Genomic DNA, 26,107 nt, shown 5'->3' with positions numbered 1-26,107 from the left:
AAGTCAGTCAAGTCTTTATTACAGGACAGTAAGAACACACTAACCCTCTGTACAAAATGTAGTAAACAAAATCATTCCTCTTTTACATTAAAGAACAGTATAAATATGAACAGATTTAACTGAATCTAAAATTTCAGTTATATAAAATCTAAATGAAAAATATCTAGAAACCTTGAGGCCAGTATCCGGTTAATCAACTGTAAAAGTACACAAATTTGCAGAAGTAAAAATTCACACCCTGACCTTGTTAAAGTAATAGAACCAAATATGATTAGCATACTACCACAATGTGCAGAAACACTGTCTACTTTCATGTTAACTATCAGATTTTCCATTATTCCTAAGGAAACAACCTGAGAGTTTACTGACTAAAAAATAATGGAAATCTGACTCAGTAAATTTTTTTTTTGAAATTTAAAATGTGTATCTTCCTCAAATTTTCCAAAAGCATAATCTTTACATGATTAACACAATTATTTTGTTTGCATTTACACTTTCCCATCAGTAAGCTTGAAATGCTATGTTGTCAAAGATGTTTAAAGAGGTTCTAGAAAAATGAGTTCCTAAAGAGCAGAAACCAAGCACCAAGTTGTAATTTACCCAAAAAATACCTAACAAGCCTAGTGAAATACTTAAGGAGAGAGAAAAAAATATGTAGGTTTCAAAGAACAGTACAAAGTACTTCAAAAATCCTTATCTATTATCATAATATTAACCTTACTAAGAAATATAAAAGGAACTAACACATCTTTACTTCCAACAGGAAGTCTAACCTTTCATTAACTAAGGAAAATTACTCACCGCCCATGTTTTAGTCAACCTGAAAATTGGGGCACTCTGTAAGCCAGAAACCACTGCCATAAGTGCATGAAGGTTATTCAGCTCGTATAGTTTCTGGAAGATTTAAGAAAAGCAGGGAGGAGAGATGAAAAATAAACAGCATGAATACAAGACAACTTTAACAACAAGTATAATCTAGGCAACTGGTTGTGTTCTAGTACTTATTACCCTCATTGTTGAGATATGTCTTTGGGGTATCCACCATGTTTACAGTAAGCTGATTTCGGCCCACAACAGAACTTCCACATTCTAACTTGGCACTGCCCCCAAGCTCTGGGAACAAATCTACCTCTAGTTGTGTAATACATTAAGAAAACCAAAATTATGGCTCAGTATCAAGGTTACCTGGTATGACCATGCATCCTCATTTCTAGTAAGCAGTTTCCTTCCTTATACTGAAATATTACTAGCCTCTGCCTTATGATCCAAGTTTAAAGGAAGAGTCCATGCCCAGGATCCTGATCTGGTGTCCTACTCAGGATCCCCATTATTCCAGGGCTAGGGTTCAAACCTGCTTTCCATAGCCCTCCTCAATTTCCTGCTTCCTCCTGGCTGAATCCTCAAATCCTTTGTTCCTTGTTCATGTCGGGATATCCACCTGCTTGCCAATACCAGACCTTGCTTTTTACAGCCTCCGTGCAGAAGGCTCCCATCTAATGCTAGGTTCCACCCGTTTACCGAGAGATCTACTATTTTTGTCAAATTATTGCTAATTGCCCAGGTTTCTTCAAACTATCAGATGCTTACATCTCAATGGTCTTATCGTTTAAAAACTGTCCTCACCATGAAGCGACTCCAAGGCAAAAATGGCCTCTTTTGAATATGAAAACCAAGGAAAAGTGAAGGGTTCTATTCCTCTGAAGAACCCTAACTAATACCACCTTAACTCAGGTCTCAAAGAACCCCTATAAAATTTCAAGAAATATGAACTCAAGTAAAAGAAAAAAAGGAAAAGGAAAAGGAAAAGGATAAACACAAGGAAACAAGAATTCACAAATGGAGAACATCAGGTATTGGCCTCAAATAAAATGAAGATTAAAAATGAAGGCATTATCTAGAAAGCAACACAAAAGCCAAAGGGTCTTTTAAAAAAATGTGAAATAAAAGATAAAGAAACATCAAAGGAAGAGCAAAAAAGGCCAGCATTTATCTCAGTGGAGCTTCAGAAGGACATGATAAAAAACAATGGGGTAGAAACAATATGAGAGATAATGGTGGATTATTTTCTCAAATTACTGAAAGACACTAATTCCCAGGGCTAGTAAGTTCAAGAAATTCCGAGTAAATTCAAAAAAAACTAAGTCTGGAATAGCATTTTTCAAGAACAAGGGTGACATAACAATGCTTCCAGACAAAATAAAGAGAACTTTAAAAAAAGATTTAAAAAATGGTGCCAACAGGATTATTCATATGGAAAAATGTGAACTGGGATCCATAATTCATACATATTATATCTAAAATTTCAGACGAATTAAATACCAAAATCAAAGCTGTAGAACTTTTAAAGAATAATATAAGAGAAAATCTTTGATATTCTCAGAGGTGAGAGTAAGATATTTTAAGTGAGATATTCTTAAATCAGAAAATGAAAGTTAAAGATTAATACATTTGACTATTAAAATTAAGAGCATCTATATCAAAAGATAACATGAAAAGAGTTATAAGACAAGTCACAAATAGGAAGATGTATGCAAAGAATATAGCAAAGAACTTTAGCATCTGGAATTATATTTTTAAAACTGCTATAAAAATCAAAGACCAATACTATAATAGAAAATTGTTCAAAGATCTTGAACAGACATTTCAGGAGAGAAAACCTAAATAGCCAACACACAAAAAAATGTTATTTTTCATCAGATTCAATGAAAGTTATTGGTCTAATTGTCATTTCTTTGTAGATAAATTTGTCTTTTCTCTCTGTATTTCTAGGGCTTTAACCTGCAGTTGAGCACCAAGAGACTCACACATGAATGCTTTATAAGCAGTGGTATTTATAACAGCAAAAATCTTGAAACTCCTGCCCGAGTTTCTGGGCTGTCTGCCCTACAGATTTCAGATTTGCCAGTTTTCCCCCACCTAGTCACACGAGATAATTTCTTAAATCTTTTTATACATTATATACATATATATATGTGTGTATTTTTTTTTTCTGTCTCTACAGAACCCTAACTGAAACAACCTACTAAAAGAAGAGAAAGACCTGCCAGTTTTATAACAAACTGAATGCAGAAGGCGAGTCTGACTAGAGGGATTTAAGAGACAGAAATGAGACAAAAAAATTATGAATTTAGGGCTTGAGATGAAAGTAAACACTATCAAAAATAACTCAAAGTCTACGAGTCTGAATTGGAATTAAATGATTATTTGATGAGGATAATGGCAGCTTTGATGGACAAAATTTGGTGGTTTTGAGTGGAACATACAACAAGTACATAAAAAAACCTAACAAAAATACCAGAAAACAATAATGCAAATTCAGGATCTATGGAGAAAAGTCATGGACTTCTATTAGCTAAAACCCAATATTTATCTAACATATCACAAAGAATGTTTTTAAAAATTTTATGACACTTCTGCAAAATATCAAATTTTCAGAAGGCTAGCTCTGCCACCTAGTGCCATAGAATGTTAGAATACAATTGTTCCCAGGTGCTCAAGGGAAATATGGAAGAGTTATGACTTACAATTATTACATTTTTACAATAATTTACAATCGTAAAAATGTTATCCTCATTTTATTCCATCTTCATTCACAGGTGAGATGAGTTATGCATTTATTATAAGAATAATGAGGGATGTGGTTACAATTATACCTCTTTTTAGTTAACATAAATTTGGAGTTGTTACAAATTTTAATAAAATCTTGAATGTCCTATTCCATCCTCCTCTCTAAATTTTGACTATCCTTGAAATCCATGTTCTATTTCTCTTGCTGCATCTATTATCTATGCTGCTCAATTAAGGTATTTGGTTAACATCCTCATTTATACTACTTAAAAAAAAATAAAGTCTTATCATTCTCCATATGGTTGGCAGAGTGATCTATTTCAAAGGCAAATAATTGATACGTATTTTTCTACTTAATCCTATAAGGTTTTTTCAATCACCTGCAGAATAGACAAATATTTTATAAATATTAAACTTCATCATAATCTGACCTCTGCCCAGTCAAATATTATGTAATTCAGCTTCTCTGAGAGAGGGAGGAAAAGTATAAAAGAAAGGGAAGGAAGACAGGAGGAATAAAAGAAAAGGCAAAGGAAACAGGCATTCAATTTAAAAAACGGACTTATATTAGTCAGTAGGCCTTATTTTCTAGTGTCGATAAATAGTGTCACAGGCAAACATTTACTTACAAGCATTGCTAAATGATTAAACTCAAAAACAGAAACACAAGTTTGTCTTACCTTAGCAGTTTTAATATAGTGGCTCAAAACTTCTGCTCTAATTTTTAATGTTTGAGCATGAAGAATCTCTCTAACAACCCAAAAGCTTACCTGCAAATAAAAATTAAAGACAGTTGAATAGCAATATTCTTTACTTACTAGGGTCAAATTAATGACAAGAGCTATTTGAGAAATAGATAGCTGTTTAAAAACAATACTTTCTCTTTCCCTTGATTCACCACCAAGACATAACCAATCTTCAAATGTTGCATACACTTCATATGTACACAGACAGATACAGATATGTATATATGTGTGTACACACACATAAAAACATCACTACTACAATTTTTAATTTGTAAAAGCTAATACAAATTTTGAAGGAAAAGAGAATGCAATAAAACCAGAGTGATGCAACATGAACACTATAAAAGTGTTTTTTGCTGTATTTTGAAACACTTTGGCAGAATTAGATAAGCTCTAAGATCAGACATTGTAAAACATGCTATAGTATGTTTTACTGTGGCTGTGTAATCCCATGCTGCCATTTTATTTACATTGAGTAGAATCATAAGTGTAAAGAATCTCAAGTACAGTTTTTCTGGTATGAATAAAATGAAATAAAATATAAAATATCATAAAGAAAAATATATCTAAGTCACTCTAAAATTAAGATTGTATTTTTTAAATTATGTAATGTTTTCTAATTCAATGAAACCATTTTCAAGATTTCTTTTAAAAAACATTAAAAACCATTCATCAGAAGGCAGACTAGATCTGTAACATTACTAAAATGCTCTACTCTGGTGAAAATAGTGGGCTTATCATATGATATAAAGTAATATGTATATAACATATTCATGTACTATGAAAGCAAAATCAAAGCACTATCAGTTGGTTCAAAATTATACAAACCTAAAGATAGGATGCAGTTAGAAATCTTAGTGCAAAGGATAAAGCCACTGCCTGATATTTTGTCACCTTTTCTTAGTGAGAAATATTTTAGATTTTACTTGCAACTTTCATCTCTAAACAAATGTGTAAATGTAAAATGTATATATTTTACCAAGCCATCTTTATATTTGTTACTATACTTGAGCTACTAATGGCAATAATTATCCCTGATTCTAATAAAGTTTACTTCTACAGTATATCTAAAGTTATACTTTAGATATTTTAACAACCTTAGCAAATATTAATTTGCGATTCAATCTAAGCTGCATCGATCACTGACTTTATTAAACTTTATGTCAAATTTTAAGACAAATACTACGGTAATTTAAAAACGTGGCCACTGTATATGGGAAAAGAATCTAAAAAAGAGTGGATATATGTATTTGTGTAACAGATTCACTTTGCTGTACCCCTGAAACTAACACAACATTGTAAATCAGCTATACGTCAATAAAAATTTTTTTAATTAAAAAAATAAATAAATAAAAATAAAAATAAAATTAAAAACATGGCCACAAATTCTTTGTCACTCCTCACATTGAAAGTTGGGGTGTATGTCAGCTCTCATTGAACCTAGACAAGCTCATGACTGCTTCAAGAAACAGAAAATTAACAAAACTGATGCTGGCTTCCAGGGAAAGGTCATAAAAGAACATGTAGCCCCTGCCTCGACTGCTGGAACATTCTCTCTGGGATTCTTAAACTACCATGTAAGAAGTCCAACTACCCTGAGAGCACCATGCCAGAAAGGCTAAGTGTAGGTGCTCCCCAGTTGACAGTCCCAGCTAAAGCCAACCACACCTGAGAACACTGGCCCAGAATGATCAACACTGAGGCATAGCTTAATGAAATTACTGGACTTAAAGGAAAAAAATCTTTAGGCCGAGACAAAAAGAGAAAGTGATTTTTAGGGAAAAGAAAATTTAATTATCATCAGACTTTTCAATAGCAACACTTTGCCAGAAAAAAAATGGAGTACTATATCAAATATTATCAAGAAAGAAAATTTCATACAAAGGACAGGCAAACTTGTCAACATGGAAAAACTCAAGAATTATTGTTCCGATGAACGCTTCCCAAGTAATTTCCTGGAGAACGAGCTTCAGACAGTCAAATGACTAGAGAAACATCAACATGAGGATGGTAGTGAGCATTAAATATGCACTTATTCACAGAAATAAGAGTAATGAGGGTTAAAAGAAGGAGAGTATGTTATATAATGCCTATATGCCCAGACAATATATACAATTATAAAAAACATAACATTTGCAAAACATATAGTTACCTCTTTATAGGAATATTATTGGTATTAGTATTGTTATTCTGAGACTGTTATTTGCTATGTAGGCTAAAGCAAATGAGTCACATAGGATACTGTATCATGCCCTGTGTTCCCTGAAAACCAGATTGTGGGCATGGAGGAAAGGATATGCATGTATAATATGGAAAAGGTGAAGTAAAACTCTGGTCCTGAATTTGAATTAGAAGTATTAATAAGAACTCATGAGATATTTTATCTTTAAATAGTTATGTGTGTATGATATATAGATATCCTAGCTATATCTGCTGAAAAGGCCTAGAAATTATGGTCACCCTAGTAGCAATGAGCATTTTTAGCATCCAGGTCCATTTCCCACTATAAGAAACCAAGGTTTATTAAAGAAATGTTGATTCCAGGCAGAGTGCAGGTGATGGACAAAATGAACATGCAACATCTTTGCATACAAATAGCAAAGAAACTGTTACAAGATTACTAGGGTCATGAAAAGGGACATGAAAGCCAACCTGAAGAGACTTCCATTGGCCAAAGATGGGACAATGTGAGTTTCAATAAGGGTAATAATTGCAATGGGTTGAAACACATCATCTTTGTTTACATTTATGAGTTCAAAATAAAATTAAAATAAACTACTTGGTCTTCGTTAAATGACAACACCAACTCATTATCTTCATAACTGCTAAATAAAGAGAAAAAAATCAAATATTTATCCTTCCTTGCCTATAGGAAATGGACCTCTGGGTATGCAAATACTAGATGAGGGAAAAATGTCTCTTTATAAAAGCATTCCCACTAATAAATAAAAAAGAATGAAATGAGAATTTACCTTTTAACAACCTCAAATAATGGATCTAGACAACTGCTAACATCACGAAAAAGACCTGATGAAAAAACCCAACACAACCCAGACTCTTGCCAAAGGCACTGAACCCAACTGAACCTTTGGAACCAGCAGCTAATTTCTAGAAAACATAGAACATATTAAACTGCACTGAATGCAGTCTAGACTGTGGGAGACTCTAGAGGTTCCTCCACAGGTAAATAGTAAGGAAAAGGATAAAGGGAGAAAGTGTAAATTAAAAAGTGTTGGAGAGAGGAACCAAGATGGCAGAGTAGAAGGACATGCTCTCACTCCCTCTTGCGAGAACACCAGAATCACAACTAGCTGCTGGACAGTCATCGACAGGAAAACACTGGAACTCACCAAAAAAGATACCCCACATCCAAAGACAAAGGAGAAGCCAAAATGAGATGGTAGGAGGGGCACAATCACAGTAAAATCAAATCCCATAACTGCTGGGTGGGTGACTCACAGACTGGAGAACACTTATACCACAGAAGTCCACCCACCGGAGTGAAGGTTCTGAGCCCAACGTCAGGCTTCCCAACCTGGGGTCCGGCAACAGGAGGACGAATTCCTAGGGAATCAGACTTTGAAGCTTAGTGGGATTTGACTGCAGGACATCGATAGGACTGGGGGAAACAGAGACTCCACTCTTGGAGGGCACACACAAAGTAGTGTGTGCATTGGGACCCAGAGGAAGGAGTAGTGACCCCAGGGGAGACTGAACCAGACCTACCTGCTAGTGTTGGAGGGTCTCCTGCAGAGGCGGGGGGTGGCTGTGGCTCACCGTGGGGACAAGGACACTGGCAGCAGAAGTTCCGGGAAGTACTCCTTGGTGTGAGCCCTCCCAGAGTCTGTCATTAGCCCCACTAAAGAGCCCAGGTAGGCTCCAGTGTTGGGTGGCCTCAGGCCAAACAACCAACAGGGAGGAAACCCAGCCCCACCCATCAGCAGACAAGCTATTAAAGTTTTACTGAGCTGTGCCCACCAGAGCAACATCAGGGTCTACACACCACCACTCCCTCCCATCAGGAAACTTACACAAGCCTCTTACATAGCCTCATCCACCAGAGGGCAGACAGCAGAAGCAAGAAGAACTACACTCCTGCAGCCTGTGGAATAAAAACCACATTCACAGAAAGACAGACAAGATAAAAAGGCAGAGGGCTATGTATGAGATGAAGGAACAAGATAAAACCCCAGAAGAACAATTAAATGAAGTGGAGATAGGCAACCTTCCAGAAAAAGAATTCAGAATAATTATAGGGAAGATGATCCAGGACCTCAGAAAAAGAATGGAGGCAAAGATCGAGAAGATGCAAGAAATGTTTAACAAAGACCTAGAAGAATTAAAGAACAAACAAGCAGAGATGAACAATACAATAACTGAAATGAAAACTACACTAGAAGGAATCAATAGCAGAATAACTGAGGCAGAAGAACAGATAAGTGACCTGGAAGACAGAATGGTGGAATTCACTGATGTGGAACAGAATAAAGAAAAAAGAATGAAAAGAAATGAAGACAGCCTAAGAGACCTCTGGGACAACATTAAACACAACAACATTCGCATTATAGGGGTCCCAGAAGGAGAAGAGAGAGAGAGAAAGGACCAGAGAAAATATTTGAAGAGATTATAGTCGAAAACTTCCCTAACATGGGAAAGGAAATAGCCACCCAAGTCCAGGAAGCGCAGTGAGTCCCACATAGGATAAACCCAAGGAGAAACATGCCGAGACACATAGTAATCAAATTGGCAAAAATTAAAGACACAGAAAAATTATTGAAAGCAGCAAGGGAAAAACAACAAATAACATACAAGGGAACTCCCATAAGGTCAACAGCTGATTTCTCAGCAGAAACTATACAAGCCAGAAGGGAATGGCATGATATACTTAAAGTGATGAAAGGGAAGAACCTAGAACCAAGATTACTCTACCCAGCAAGGATCTCATTCAGATTCGATGGAGAAATCAAAAGCTTTACAGAAAAGCAAAAGCTAAGAGAATTCAGCACCACCAAACCAGCTCTACAACAAATGCTAAAGGAACTTCTCTAAGTCGGAAACACAGGAGAAGAAAAGGACCTACAAAAACAAACCCAAAACAATTAAGAAAATGGTCACAGGAACATACACATCGATAATTACCTCAAACGTGAATGGATTAAATGCTCCAACCAAAAGACACAGGCTTGCTGAATGGATACAAAAACAAGACCCATATATATGCTGTCTACAAGAGACCCACTTCAGACCTAGGGACACAGACAGACTGAAAGTGAGGGGATGGAAAAAGATATTCCATGCAAATGGAAATCAAGAGAAAGCTGGAGTAGCTATACTCATATCAGATAAAATAGACTTTAAAATAAAGAATGTTACAAGAGACAAGGAAGGACACTACATAATGATCAAGGGATCAATCCAAGAAGAAGATATACAATTATAAATATATATGCACCCAACATAGGAGCACCTCAATACATAAGGCAACTGCTAACAGCTATAAAAGAGGAAATCGACAGTAACACAATAATAGTGGGGGACGTTAACACCTCACTTACACCAATGGACAGATCATCCAAAATGAAAATAAATAGGACACAGAAGCTTTAAATGACACAATAGACCAGATAGATTTAATTGATATTTATAGGACATTCCATCCAAAAACATCAGATTACACTTTCTTCTCAAGTGCGCATGGAACATTCTCCAGGATAGATCACATCTTGGGTCACAAATCAAGCCTCAGTAAATTTAAGAAAACTGAAATCATATCAAGCATCTTTTCTGACCACAACGCTATGAGATTAGAAATGAATTACTGGGAAAAAACCGTAAAAAACAGAAACACATGGATGCTAAACAATATGTTACTAAATAACCAAGAGATCACTGAAGAAATCAAAGAGGAAATCAAAAAATACCTAGAGACAAATGACAATGAAAACATGATGAGGGCTTCCCTGGTGGCGCAGTGGTTGAGAGTCTGCCTGCTGATGCGGGAGACACGGGTTTGAGCCCTGGTCTGGGAGGATCCCACATGCCGCGGAGCGGCTGGGCCCGTGAGCCACGGCTGCTGAGCCTGCGCTTCTGGAGCCTGTGCCCCACGACGGGAGGGGCCGCGATGGTGAGAGGCCCGCGCACCGCGATGAAGAGCGGTCCCCGCACCGCGATGAAGAGTGGCCCCCACTTGCCGCAACTGGAGAAAGCCCTCGCACGAACCAAAGACCCAGCACAGCCAAAAATAAATAAATAAATAAATAAATTAATTAATTAAAAAAAAAAAAAAAAAAAAAAAAAGAAAACATGATGATCCAAAACCTATGGGATGCAGCAAAAGCAGTTCTAAGAGGGAGGTTTATAGCTATACAAGCCTACCTCAAGAAACAAGAAAAATCTCAAGTAAACAATCTAACCTTACACCTAAAGGAAATACAGAAAGAAGAACAAACAAAACCCAAAGTTAGCAGAAGGAAAGAAATCATAAAGATCAGAGCAGAAATAAATGAAATAGAAACAAAGAAAACAATAGCAAAGATCAATAAAACTAAAAGCTGTTTTTTTGAGAAGATAAACAAAATTGATAAACCTTTAGCCAGGTTCATCAAGAAAAAGAGGGAGAGGACTCAAATCAATAAAATCAGAAATAAAAAAGGAGAAGTTACAACAGACACCACAGAAATACAAAGCATACTAAGAGACTATTACAAGCAGCTCTATGCCAACAAAATGGACAACCTGGAAGAAATGGACAAAATCTAAGAAAGGTATAAACTTCCAAGACTGAACCAGGAAGAAATAGAAAATATGAACAGACCAATCACAAGTAATGAAATTGAAACTGTGATTAAAAATCTTCCAACAAACAAAAGTCTAGGACCAGATGGCTTCATAGGTGAATTCCATTAAACATTTAGAGAAGAGCTAACACCCATCCTTCTCAAACTCTTCCAAAAAACTGCAGAGGAAGGAACACTCCCAAACTCATTCTATGAGGCCACCATCACCCTGATACCAAAACCAAAGATACTACAAAAAAAGAAAATTACAGACCAATATCACTGATGAATATAGATGCAAAAATCCTCAACAAAATACTAGCAAACAGAATCCAACAACACATTAAAAGGATCATACACCATGATCAAGTGGGATTTATCCCAGGAATGCAAGGATTCTTCAATATATGCAAATGAATCAATGTGATACACCACATTAACAAATTGAAGAATAAAAACCATATGATCATCTCAACAGATGCAGAAAATAGATGCACAAAATTCAACACCCATTTATGATAAAAACACTCCAGAAGGTGGGCATAGAGGGAACATACCTCAACATAATAAAGACCATGTATGACAAACCCACAGCAAACATCATTCTCAATGGTGAGAAACTGAAAGCATTTCCTCTAAGATCAGGAACAAGACAAGGATGTCCACTCTCACCGCTATTATTCAGCATAGTTTTGGAAGTCCTAGCCATGGCAATCAGAGAAGAAAAAGAAATAAAAGGAATACAAATTGGAAAAGAAGAAGTAAAACTGTCACTGTTTGCAGATGACATGATACTATACATAGAGAATCCTAAAAATGCCACCAGAAAACTACCAGAGCTAAGCAATGAATTTGGTAAGGTTGCAGGATACAAAATTAATGCACAGAAATCTCTTGCATTCCTATACACTAATGATGAAAAATCTGAAAGAGAAATTAAGGAAACACTCCCATTTACCACTGCAACAAAAAGAATGAAACACCTAGGAATAAACCTACCTAGGGAGACAAAAGACCTGTATGCAGAAAACTATAAGACATTGATGAAAGAAATTAAAGATGATACCAACAGATGGAGAGATATACCATGTTCTTGGTTTGGAAGAATCAGTATTGTGAAAATGACTATACTACCCAAAGGAATCTACAGATTCAATACAATCCCTATCAAATTACCAATGGCATTTTTTACGGAACTAGAACAAAAAATCTTAAAATTTGTATGGAGACACAAAAGACCCCAAATAGCCAATGCAGTCTTGAGGGAAAAAAAAGGAGCTGGAGGAATCAGACTCCCTGACTTCAGACTATACTACAAAGCTACAGTAATCAAGACAATATGGTACTGGCACAAAAACAGAAACATAGATCAATGGAACAAGATAGAAAGCCCAGAGATAAATCCACACACCTATGGTCAACTAATCCATGACAAAGGAGGCAAGGATATACAATGGAGAAAAGACAGTCTCTTCAATAAGTGGTGCTGGGAAAACTGGACAGCTACATGTAAAAGAATGAAATTAGAACACTCCCTAACACCATACACAAAAATAAACTCAAAATGGATTAGAGACCTAAATGTAAGACCAGACACTATAAAACTCTTAGAGGAAAACATAGGAAGAACACTCTTTGACATAAATCACAGCAAGATCTTTTTTGATCCACCTCTTAGAGTAATGGAAATAAAAACAAAAATAAACAAATGGGACCTAATGAAACTTCAAAGCTTTTGCACAGCAAAGGAAACCATAAACAAGATGAAAAGGCAACCCTCAGAATGGGAGAAAATATTTGCAAATGAAGCAATGGACAAAGGATCAATCTCCAAAACATATAAACAGCTCATGTAGCTCAATATTAAAGAAACAAACAACCCAATCCAAAAATGGGCAGAAGACCTAAATAGACATTTCTCCAAAGAAGACATACAGATGGCCAAGAAGCACATGAAAAGCTGCTCAACATCACTAATTATTAGAGGAATGCAAATCAAAACTACAATGAGGTATCACCTCACACCAGTTAGAATGGGCATCATCAGAAAATCTACAAACAACAAATGCTGGAGAGGGTGTGGAGAAAAGGGAACTCTCTTGTACTGTTGGTGGGAATGTAAGTTGATACAGCCACTATGGAGAACAGTATGGAGTTTCCCTAAAAAACTAAAATAGAATTACCATATGATCCAGCAATCCTACTACTGGGCATATATCCAGAGAAAACCATAATTCATAAAGACACATGCACCCCAATGTTCACTGCAGCACTATTTACAATAGCCACGTCATGGAAGCAACCTAAATGCCCATCGACAGACGAATGGATAAAGAAGTTGTGGTACATATATACAATGGATTATTACTCAGCCATAAAAAGGAACGAAATTGAGTCATTTGTTGAGACGTGGATGGATCTAGAGACTGCCATACAGAGTGAAGTAAGTCAGAATGAGAAAAACAAATATCGTATATTAACGCATGTATGTGGAACCTAGAAAAATGGTACAGATGAACCGGTCTGCAGGGCAGAAGTTGAGACACAGATGTAGAGAACAAATGTATGGACACCAAGGGGGGAAAGCCATGGGGGGGTGGGGATGGTGGTGTGCTGAATTGGGTGATTGGGATTGAACTGTATACACTGATGTGTATAAAATTGATGACTAATAAGAACCTGCTATATAAAAAAATAAATAAAATTCAAAAATTCAAAAAAAAATAGTGATAAACATTTAACAAATTAAAAAAACTGGCAAGGCTAAACTAGCGATCACATTTATGTGATAAAACTACAAAACACCGAAATATTATGGAGGCTGAGGGAAGATGGCGGAAGAGTAAGACGCGGAGATCACATTCCTTCCCACAGATACAGTAGAAATACATCTACACGTGGAACTGCTCCTACAGAACACCCACTGAACGCTGGCAGAAAACGTCCGACCTCCAAAAAGGCAAGAAACTCCCCCCGTACTTGGGTAGGGCAAAAGAAAAAAGAAATAACAGAGACAAAAGAATAGGGACGGCACCTGCACCAGTGGGAGGGAGCCGTGAAGGAGGAAAGGTTTCCACGCACTAGGAAGCCCCTTCGCGGGCAGAGACTGCGGGTGGCGGAGGGGGGAAGCTTCGGAGCCACGGAGGAGAGCGCAGCCACAGAGGTGCGGAGGGCAAACCGGAGAGGTTCCCGCACAGAGGCTCGGCGCCGAGCAGCACTCACCAGCCCGAGAGGCTTGTCTGCTTAGCCGCCGGGGCGGGCGGGGCTGGGAGCTGAGGCTAGGGCTTCAGTCGGATCGCAGGGAGAGGACTGGGGCTGGCAGCGTGAACACAGCCTGAAGGGGTTGGCGCACCACAGCTAGCTGGGAGGGAGACCGGGAAAAGGTCTGCAACTGCCGAAGAGGCAAGAGACTTTTTCTTCCCTCTTGGTTTCGCTGCGCGCAAGGAGAGGGGATTCAGAGCGCCGCCTAAACGAACTCCAGAGAAGGGCGCAAGCCGCGGCGATCAGCGCGGACCCCAGAGACGGGCGTGAGACGCTGGGGCTGCTGCCGCCGCCTCCAAAAAGCCTGTGTGTGAGCACAGGTCACTCTCCACACCTCCCCTCCCGGGAGCCGGTGCAGCCCGCCACTGACAGGGTCCCGGGATCCGGGGACAACATCCCCGGGAGAACGCACTGCACGCCTCGAGCTGGTGCACCGTCATGCTGGCCTCGGCCGCCGCAGGCTCGCCCCGCCTCCTCTGTACCCCTCCCTCCCCGCGGCCTGGGTGAGCCAGAGCCCCCGAAGCAGCTGTTCCTTTAACCCCGTCCTGTCTGGGCGGGGAACAGACGCCCTCAGGCGACCTACACGCAGAGGCGGGTCCAAATCCAAAGCTGAACCCCAGGAGCTGTGCGAACAGGGAAGAGAAGGGGAAATCTCTCCCAGCAGCCTCAGGAGCAGCGGATTAAAGCTCCACAAACAACGTGATGTGCCTGCATCTGCTGAACACCTGAATAGACAACGAATCATCCCAAATTCAGGAGGTGGACTCTGGGAGCAGGAGATATTAATTTTTCCCCTTTTCCCTTTTTTTTGTGAGTGTATATGTATATGCTTCTGGGTGAGATTTTGTCTGTATAGCTTTGCTTTACAATAGCTTTATTTTACTTCACTATATTATAGCCTCTTTCTTTCTTTCTTTCTATTTTTTCTCCCTTTTACTCTGAGCCGTGTGGACGAAAGGCTCTTGGTGCTGCAGCCAGGCATCAGGGCCGTGCCTCTGAGGTGGGAGAGCCAACTTCAGAACACTGGTCCACAAGAGACCTCCCAGCTCCACGTAATACCAAACGGCAAAAATCTCCCAGAGATCTCCATCTCAACATCAAGACCCAGCTTCACTCAACGACCAGCAAGCTACAGTGCTGGACACCCTATGCCAAACAACTAGCTAGACAGGAACACAACCCCATCCATTAGCAGAGAGGCTGCCTAAAATCAAAATAAGGCCACAGACACCCCAAAATACACCACCAGACGTGGACGTGCCCACCAGAAAGACAAGATCTAGCCTCATCCACCAGAACTCAGGCACTAGTTCCCTCCACCAGGAAGCCTACACAACCCACTGAACCAACCTTAGCCACTGGGGACAGATACCAAAAACAACGGGAACTACGAACCTGCAGCCTGTGAAAAGGAGACCCCAAACACAGTAAGATAGGCAAAATGAGACGACAGAAAAACACACAGCAGATGAAGGAGCAGGCTCAAAACACACTGGACTTAACAAATGAAGAGGAAATAGGTAGTCTACCTGAAAAAGAATTCAGAATAATGATAGTAAGGATGATCCAAAATCTTGGAAATAGAATAGACAAAATGCAAGAAACATTTAACAAGGATGTAGAAGAACTAAAGAGGAACCAAGCAATGATGAAAAACACAATAAATGAAATTAAAAATACTCTAGATGGGATCAATAGTAGAATAACTGAGGCAGAAGAAAGGATAAGTGACCTGGAAGATAAAATGGTGGAAATAACTACTACAGAGCAGGATAAAGAAAAAAGAATGAAAAGAACTGAGGACAGTCTCAGGGACCTCTGGGACAACATAAAACGTGCCAACATTCGAATTATAGGGGTACCAGAAGAAGAAGAGAAAAAGAAAGGGACTGAGAAAATTTTTGAAGAGATTATAGTTGAAAACTTCCCTAATATGGGAAAGGAAATAGTTAATCAAGTCCTGGAAGCACAGAGAGTCCCATACAGGATAAACCCAAGGAGGAACACGCCAAGACACATATTAATCAAACTGTCAAAAATTAAATATAAGGAAAACATATTAAAGGCAGCAAGGGAAAAAAAACAAATAACACACAAGGGAATCCCCATAAGGTTAACATCTGATCTCTCAGCAGAAACTCTGCAAGCCAGAAGGGAGTGGCAGGATATACTTAAAGTCATGAAGGAGAAAAACCTACAACCAAGATTACTCTACCCAGCAAGGATCTCATTCAGATTCGATGGAGAAATTAAAACCTTTACAGACAAGCAAAAGCTGAGAGAGTTCAGCACCACCAAACCAGCTTTACAACAAATGCTAAAGGAAATTCTCTAGGCAAGAAACACAAGAGAAGGAAAACACCTACAATAACAAACCCAATACATTTAAGAAAATGGGAATAGGAACATACATATCGATAATTACCTTGAATGTAAATGGATTGAATGCTCCCACCAAAAGACAAAGGCTGGCTGAATGGATACAAAAACAAGACCCATATATATGCTGTCTACAAGAGACCCACTTCAGACCTAGGGACACATACAGACTGAAAGTGAGGGGATGGAAAAAGATATTCCATGCAAATGGAAATCAAAAGAAAGCTGGAGTAGCAATTCTCATATCAGACAAAATAGACTTTAAAATAAAGACTATTACAAGAGACAAAGAAGGACACTATATAATGATCAAGGGATCGATCCAAGAGGAAGGTATAACAATTGTAAATATTTATGCACCCAACATAGGAGCACCTCAATACATAAGGCAAATACTAACAGCCATAAAAGGGGAAATTGACAGCAACACAATCATAGTAGGGGACTTTAACACCCCACTTTCACCAATGGACAGATCATCCAAAATGAAAATAAATAAGGAAACACAAGCTTTAAATGATACATTAAACAATATGGACTTAATTGATATTTATAGGACATTCCACCCAAAAACAACAGAATACACATTTTTCACAAGTGCTCATGGAACATTCTCCAGGATAGATCATATCTTGGGTCACAAATCAAGCCTTGGTAAATTTAAGAAAATTGAAATCATATCAAGTATCTTTTCCGACCACAACGCTATGAGACTAGATATCAATTACAGGAAAAGATCTGTAAAAAATACAAACACATGGAGGCTACACAATACACTACTTAATAATGAAATGATTACTGAAGAAATCAAAGGGGAAATCAAAAAATACCTAGAAACAAATGACAATGGAGACACGACGACCCAAAACCTATGGGACACAGCAAAAGCAGTGCTAAGAGGGAAGTTTATAGCAATACAAGCCTACCTCAAGAAACAGGCGGGCTTCCCTGGTGGCGCAGTGGTTGAGAATCTGCCTGCTAATGCAGGGGACACGGGTTCGAGCCCTGGCCTGGGAAGATCCCACATGCCGCAGAGCGGCTGGGCCCGTGAGCCACAACTGCTGAGCCTGCGCGTCTGGAGCCTGTGCTCCGCAACGAGAGAGGTCCGCGCATCGCGATGAAGAGTGGCCCCCGCTTGCCACAACTGGAGAAAGCCCTCGCACAGCAACGAAGACCCAACACAGCCAAAATCAATCAATCAATCAATCAAAACATACGCATCTGATTCAAGATCCTCATTAAAAAAAAAAAAAAAAAAAGAAACAGGCAACATCTCGAATAAACAACCTAACCTTGCACCTAAAGCAATTAGAGAAAGAAGAACAAAAAAACCCCAAAGCCAGCAGAAGGAAAGAAATTATAAAGATCAGGTCAGAAATAAATGAAAAAGAAATGAAGGAAACAATAGCAAAAATCAATGAAACTAAAAGCTGGTTCTTTGAGAAGATAAACAAAATTGATAAACCATTAGCCAGACTCATCAAGAGAAAAAGGGAGAAGACTCAGATCAATAGAATTAGAAATGAAAAAGGAGAAGTAACCACTGACACTGCAGAAATACAAAAGATCATGAGAGATTACTACAAGCAACTATATGCCAATAAAATGGACAACCTGGAAGAAATGGACAGATTCTTAGAAATGCACAAACTGCCGAGACTGAACCAGGAAGAAATAGAAAATATGAACAGACCAATCACAAGCACTGAAATTGAAACTGTGATTAAAAACCTTCCAACAAACAAAAGCCCAGGACCAGATGGCTTCACAGGCGAATTCTATCAAACATTTAGAGAAGAGCTAACACCTATCCTTCTCAAACTCTTCCAAAATATTGCAGAGGGAGGAACACTCCCAAACTCATTCTACGAGGCCACCATCACCCTGATACCAAAACCAGACAAAGATGTCACAAAGAAAGAAAACTACAGGCCAATATCACTGATGAACATAGATGAAAAAATCCTCAACAAAATACTAGCAAACAGAATCCAACAGCACATTAAAAGGATCATACACCATGATCAAGTGGGGTTTATCCCAGGAATGCAAGGATTCTTCAATATACGCAAATCAATCAATGTGATACACCATATTAACAAATTGAAGGAGAAAAACCATATGATCATCTCAATAGATGCAGAGAAAGCTTTTGACAAAATTCAACACCCATTTATGATAAAAGCCCTGCAGAAAGTAGGCATAGAGGGAACTTTCCTCAACATAATAAAGGCCATATATGACAAACCCACAGCCAACATTGTCCTCAATGGTGAAAAACTGAAACCATTTCCACTAAGATCAGGAACAAGACAAGGTTGCCCACTCTCACCACTATTATTCAACATAGTTTTGGAAGTGTTAGCCACAGCAATCAGAGAAGACAAAGAAATAAAAGGAATCCAAATCGGAAAAGAAGAAGTAAAGCTGTCACTATTTGCAGATGACATGATACTATACATAGAGAATCCTAAAGATGCTACCAGAAAACTCCTAGAGCTAATCAATGAATTTGGTAAAGTAGCAGGATACAAAATTAATGCACAGAAATCTCTTGCATTTCTATACACTAATGACGAAAAATCTGAAAGTGAAATTAAGAAAACACTCCCATTTACCATTGCAACAAAAAGAATAAAATATCTAGGAATAAACCTACCTAAGGAGACAAAAGACCTGTATGCAGAAAATTATAAGACACTGATGAAAGAAATTAAAGATGATACAAATAGATGGAGAGATATACCATGTTCCTGGATTGGAAGAATCAACATTGTGAAAATGTCTCTACTACCCAAAGCAATCTACAGATTCAATGCCATCCCTATCAAACTACCACTGGCATTTTTCACAGAACTAGAACAAAAAATTTCACAATTTGTATGGAAACACAAAAGACCCCGAATAGCCAAAGCAATCTTGAGAACGAAAAATGGAGCTGGGGGAATCAGGCTCCCTGACTTCAGACTATATTACAAAGCTTCAGTAATCAAGACAGTTTGGTATTGGCACAAAAACAGAAATATAGATCAATGGAACAGGATAGAAAGCCCAGAGATAAACCCACACACATATGGTCAACTTATCTTTGATAAAGGAGGCAAGCATATACAGTGGAGAAAAGACAGCCTCTTCAATAAGTGGTGCTGGGAAAATTGGACAGGAACATGTAAAAGTATGAAATTAGAACACTCCCTGACACCATGCACAAAAATAAACTCAAAATGGATTAAAGACCTAAGTGTAAGGGCAGACACTATCAAACTCTTAGAGGAAAACATAGGCAGAACACTCTATGACATACATCACAGCAAGATTCTTTTTGACCCAGCTCCCAGAGAAATGGAAATAAGAACACAAATAAACAAATGGGACCTAATGAAACTGAAAAGCTTTTGCACAGCAAAGGAAACCATAAACAAGACCAAAAGACAACCCTCAGAATGGGAGAAAATATTTGCAAATGAAGCAACTGACAAAGGATTAATCTCCAAGATTTACAAGCAGCTCATGCAGCTCAATAACAAAAAAACAAACAACCCAATCCAAAAATGGGCAGAAGATCTAAATAGACATTTCTCCAAAGAAGATATACAGATGGCCTACAGACACATGAAAGAATGCTCAACATCATTAATCATTAGAGAAATGCAAATCAAAACTACAATGAGATATCATCTCACACCGGTCAGAATGGCCATCATCAAAAAATCTAGAAACAATAAATGCTGGAGAGGGTGTGGAGGAAAGGGAACACTCTTGCACTGTTGGTGGGAATGTAAATTGATACAGCCACTATGGAGAACAGTATGGAGGTTCCTTAAAAAACTACAAATAGAACTACCATACGACCCAGCAATCCCACTACTGGGCATATACCCTGAGAAAACCATAGGTCAAAAAGAGTCATGTACCAAAATGTTCATTGCAGTTCTATTTACAATAGCCAGGACATGGAAGCAACCTAAATGTCCATCGACGGATGAATGGATAAAGAAGATGTGGCACATATATACAATGGAATATTACTCAGCCATAAAAAGAAATGAAATGGAGGTATTTGTAATGAGGTGGATGGAGTTACAGTCTGTCATACAGAGTGAAGTAAGTCAGAAAGAGAAAAACAAATACAGTATGCTAACACATATATATGGAATCTAAGGGAAAAAAAAAAAAAAAGGCCATGAAGAACCTAGTGGCAAGACGGGAATAAAGACACAGACCTACTAGAGAATGGACTTGAGGATATGGGGAGGTGGTGGGGTGAGATGTGACAGGGTAAGAGAGTGTCATGGACATATATACACTACCAAATGTAAAATAGATAGCTAGTGGGAAGCAGCCGCATAGCACAGGGAGATCAGCTCGGTGCTTTGTGACCACCTAGAGGGGTGGGATGGGGAGGGTGGGAGGGAGGGAGATGCAAGAGGGAAGAGAAATGGGAACATATTGTATATGTATAACTGATTCACTTTGTTATAAAGCAGATGCTAACACACTATTGTAAGGCAATTATACTTCAATAAAGATGTTTAAAAAAAAAAAAAAAAACTACAAAACACCAGACAGTGGGTACTATAAAAGTCAAGACAGTGGGTATTGCTGGAAGAAGAAAGGGTGTGGACTGAGATGAGGCACTTGGAGGGGTTTCTAGGGTAGTTAGTAAAACTTCATTAAACCATATATTTGTTTTGTGGGTTTTTTTTTAATCCATGTTTTATTTTACAATAAGTGGTTTAAAGTAAGAAATAAGAGAAGAATACAAATGACCAGAGAGATTTGAAAATGATAGAACTTCTGAAAATGAAAAAAGAAATACATGAAATTAAAATTAGGAAGAACTAGAATGAAAAGGTACATGAAGGGAGTGATCTCTGTTTTTCTTATTCACTAATATATCCCAAACATCAAGACCAATGCCCAGGACATAGTAGGAGCTTAATAAATATTTAATTGAATGAAAATGAAAGTTGAAGTCATTTTATACCAGATTGCAAAGTTTGATGATAACAAATGTTGACAGGGATATGCAGTAATGAAAGCTCAATGCAAATTTGGTACAGTCATTTTGAAAAAAAATTAGACACTGTCTTGTGTAGTTAAACATGGATATACTCTTTATGACACAAATTTTACATCTAGGCACATATTTTTTCAAACAAATCGCAGTGTTTTTCACCCATTTTATGATATCAGTTTAGTAAGCTTAGCAGCAATGTTTTTCAACTGCTTTTTTTTTTAACAGAAAAAGATCAAAGTACATATCATCTAATACAAGTAAATATTATTTCAGAAAACTTTAATTTCTGTATTGGGTTGCAATGTAAACTATTTTATCTAATTGTGGGTCACAGTCAAAAAGTGTGAAAGCCCCTGCCTAAGAAACTACTGCACATGGGCACCAAAAAGACTCTTAGAATATTCATAGCAACATACTTCATAACAGCAAAAAATTAGGAGACACATCTCATGTCCATCCTCAAAAGAATAATAAATTCTTTCTGATACATTCATACAATGAAATGCTAGAAGACAGCACTGAAAAAACAATGAATGAGAGTTACATACATGACCATGGATACAGCAGAGAAACACACAAGTGAAAAAAGGCAACCACAGAAGACTACATATAGTCTGATGATATATTTTTCAAAGATGAAAAACAAGCAAGATATACAACATGCTGTTTAGGGGTACAAATACTTCTGGTAAATCTATATATATGGGAATTATGAGACGAGTTAAAAATTTTTTAAATCAAGTTTACAAAATACAAAAGAAAGAAGAAAATAAAAATTTTTAGATAATGGTTACCCCTTAAGTGAGGATAGAACAAATAATATGTAAAATACTTCAACAGTTTTGGTAATATTCTATTTCTTAGTTTAGGTGGTGAATTCACAGTTGTTTATCAGAATATTTCCTAATACATAATAGATTAACCATATGAACTTGCCAGTTTTGTAGGCTAAAAATGGTCAAACATTGGCAATTTCATAAGATTCAAACAAACATTTAACACATTCTTAAAAATATATCAAATATTTCATTAAAAAGTAAATCCTGGAAAAATTTTATTCATAGGCTATTTTTAACTCTAGTTGCTTTATTCAGGGTTTTATAATCATATAAAAGCATTATGAAAACCTTTTATTTGCAGCCAAACATATGTTAAGCTTTAAAGATAGTTTCTTAATTTTTTATCATGGAAATCTTCAAATGTATACTGAACTAAACAGATGATAATAATGAATTCCCCAGTACACATCAACCGGCTTCAACAACCAAGTTATGGCCAAGCTTTCTCACCTCCACCCTCACCCTACCCTCAAGTGCCCCATTAGTACTGTGAAGCAAATCATGGACAATATATAATTGCATGTATAAATATTTTCTAAAAGGAGTCTTTTTATAAACATAACCTAAAATCATTATCATTCCTAAAAACATTAATTTCCAATTATTAGTCAAATTTCCAATTATCGAAAGGTAACATTTAAAAGAAACTTAGACAACCCTTCCCCCAATTAAAAAAAAATCAGGAAGCCACTGGTCAGAAGGCATGAATACAAGTTATTAGAAAAATAGCCAAAATAGAGTGATTATTAAAATTATGATATAGTCAAGTCATAGGAGATTATACAGATACTTAAAATGTTTACAAAATGATTTTATGATACAGTAACATTTCATGGTATGTTAAGACAATAGGACTGTAAATTACATGTACAGCATTATTTCTATTAGAGTAGTAAAAAAATAAAGAATGGAAGAATATATACTAAAAATGTTAACAACAGTCACCTCAGGGTGATTTTTCCCCCCACCTTTTTATAAATTTCTACCTTGTTTCAGTTTCCCTGCAATGTATGTTACTGTTTCAATAATCAATAAAAAAGCATAGTTTTAAAAGGATGGGGGAGAGTTCCATTTCTGGTAATGTGGAGAAGCAGGTATCTTTGGAAATGCTCATCTGATTATAATTACAAATTATAAAAACAACTATTAAAAGCACAAGAGAGGAACCAAAAGAAGGCAGAAACTGGAGAACAGATCTTTGGAAAAAGTAAGATGCACTGGGTGAGAATTGCACTTATAAAATTTATTGTCTGAGGACATTCACCAGTTACAATGTGGAGCACCAGAAACTCAAGCAGAAGGCCACAGTCTTAATGGCTTCAAAAGTCAGAGGACAGGGCTTCCCTGGTGGCGCAGTGGTTGAGAATCCCCCTGCCAATGCAGGGGACACGGGTTCAAGCCCTGGTCTGGGAAGATCCCACATGCCGCGGAGCAACTAGGCCCGTGAGCCACAATTACTGAGCCTGCGTGTCTGGAGCCTGTACTCCGCAACAAGAGAGGCCGCGATAGTGAAAGGCACGCGCACCGCGATGAAGAGTGGCCCCCGCTCGCCGCAACTAGAGAAAGTCCTCGCACAGAAACAAAGACCCAACACAGACAAAAATAAATAAATAAATAAAATTAAAAAATTAAAAAAAAAAAAAGTTGGGGGGAGCACGTAAGGAATGGCGTTAAAAAAAAAAGTCTGAGGACAATTGGCTAGAAAGTGAGGGGGGAAATTCTGGAAAGGCAAGAAAAATCCCCCAAATCTATATAAAAACTCGATCTAAATCTCTGGCTGACCATGTAACTGTGCACGTGCAGGGGAAACTCTAAGAAGCCCAAATGAAGATAAAATCTGGAAAGACTTCTCCAAGGAGAAATATGTTCTTCAAGGAGAGACAGAATTTAGACTTTGAGTCCAGCCAAGTTAACTGCCTGATAAAATAAAAATCAATATTTTTCAAAAGAAGACAACAAAATCCAGAATCTCTATAACATATTATCCATAATGATGACAATACGATTGAAAAAATTACCAGACACACAAAGAAACAGATTCAAAGTTGACTGTTAAGAGAAAAAGCATTAAAAAGAAACAGACTCCAAAATAACTCTTTTGTTGGAATTAGTGACAACTAAATGCAATGTGGGATCCATAATGGTATCTTGGAACAACAAAAAGGATATTGGTGGGAATACTGAAGAAAGTTGAATAGGGCCCTTAGTTTAGTTAACGGTATTTATTGTACCCATGTTAATTTCCAGGCTCTGATAACTATATTATACTTACCTAAGATGTTAAGATTAGGGGAGGTTAGGGATATACAGAAACTCTCTTTGCATTTTTTTCTAGGTCTAAATTGAAAAGCAGAGATTGTCAGACCAGACCAAAAAAAAGGAAGACCCAACTATATGCTATCTACAAGAAACTCATTTTAAAAATAAAAGACTCTCTGTAACTTCCTTGTAATTTGCTACCTTCAGATTTCCTAACACCCTCCTAGGAGAAAATAACAGTAATGGAATAATTAAGTAATGGAGCTTATTATAGATCAACTGTAATCTTGATTAAGCATAAGAGCTTTTGGTACACTGTGACGTATTTGACTCTAACAACCTTTTGGCTTACTTAAGAATAATATGAAAAAAAAAAGAATAATATGAGTGCTTAAAAATCTAAAGTCAAATTTATGGGTACTGTCACAATGTTTTTGTATGGCGAAGAAAAAAGTTTTACTGTGATGATAAATTCTGACCACCTCAGAAAAATTTTAGAACTGCTAAGTAGCTTAAATAAGGAATTCAGTATAAGACATGTTTGTCTAGGCCCCTTAATAATGGTTTAATCTAATTTAAAAAAAACTTTAACTCATTTCCATTTTGGGTAATACAGTGAACCAAATAACTTGAGAAACTATTTGCTATAAACCCCATTTTTAAACCCCAACCATTTTTTAAAAAGTGTATAACTAACTTGAAAGGAAAAGAAAAGATTTCACTAGAGGTCAAAAACAAAGGAAATAAAGGCAAAAAAGGAAAGGGTACTACAGCTGCCTTTGGAAGATTTCCTCTCAAGAGCATAGGGACTTGGGATTTAATACTCCTTCAAAGTCATAATATAAGGCCTCACACCTCTACTGTCCCCTGTCTGTTCCTATCTAAGGGATCTTCAAAGGGCTACAATTTTGGTGAAAAAGTAGACTAAACAATTCACCTACTGACAGAGGGAGATGACACAGAAGAAGGAGAAAATTAAGTCTTTCACAAGAATTTGTAACTTGCCCTTAATTGGATTTGGAGCTTAAACTTTCAGTACAGAGAAGTACAGATGTTCCCCAACCAAAACATATAACATAAAAAAATAGTCCTAGTTCTGTAATAGCCGTTGGTATTGGCAAAAGCAAACAAAATGCCTCTTAGACAGTATACACCCTCAATCTAGGCAGCAGCAAAATTTCCACAGCTAAAGCTTAAATAAACATGAGCTCTCAATTCAAAATTACAAAATGCATAAGAAAACAAACCATTTTGAGTAAG

At 37.4% G+C, this 26,107-nt stretch overlaps 1 protein-coding gene across 7 annotated transcripts in view; it reads right to left on the bottom strand.

The window, feature by feature from the left end:
* Positions 1–26,107, bottom strand: part of RALGPS2 (Ral GEF with PH domain and SH3 binding motif 2) — a 178,623-nt gene that overhangs the window by 89,089 nt on the left and 63,427 nt on the right. For all 7 annotated transcript variants that reach the window (XM_057545676.1, XM_057545679.1, XM_057545684.1 and 4 more), the window contains exons 6-7: positions 4,248–4,337; positions 802–894 (exon numbers count right to left, since the gene is read on the bottom strand). In XM_057545676.1, the coding sequence (XP_057401659.1) occupies positions 802–894; positions 4,248–4,337 (183 nt within the window). The remainder of the gene's footprint in view (positions 1–801; positions 895–4,247; positions 4,338–26,107) is intronic.

The sequence above is a fragment of the Balaenoptera acutorostrata genome, chromosome 1, assembly GCF_949987535.1.
Source record: "Balaenoptera acutorostrata chromosome 1, mBalAcu1.1, whole genome shotgun sequence".
NCBI classification, from domain to species: Eukaryota; Metazoa; Chordata; class Mammalia; order Artiodactyla; family Balaenopteridae; genus Balaenoptera; species Balaenoptera acutorostrata.
Note: the sequence above shows the minus strand (reverse complement) of the source record. Positions and strands in the feature narration are given on the sequence as shown.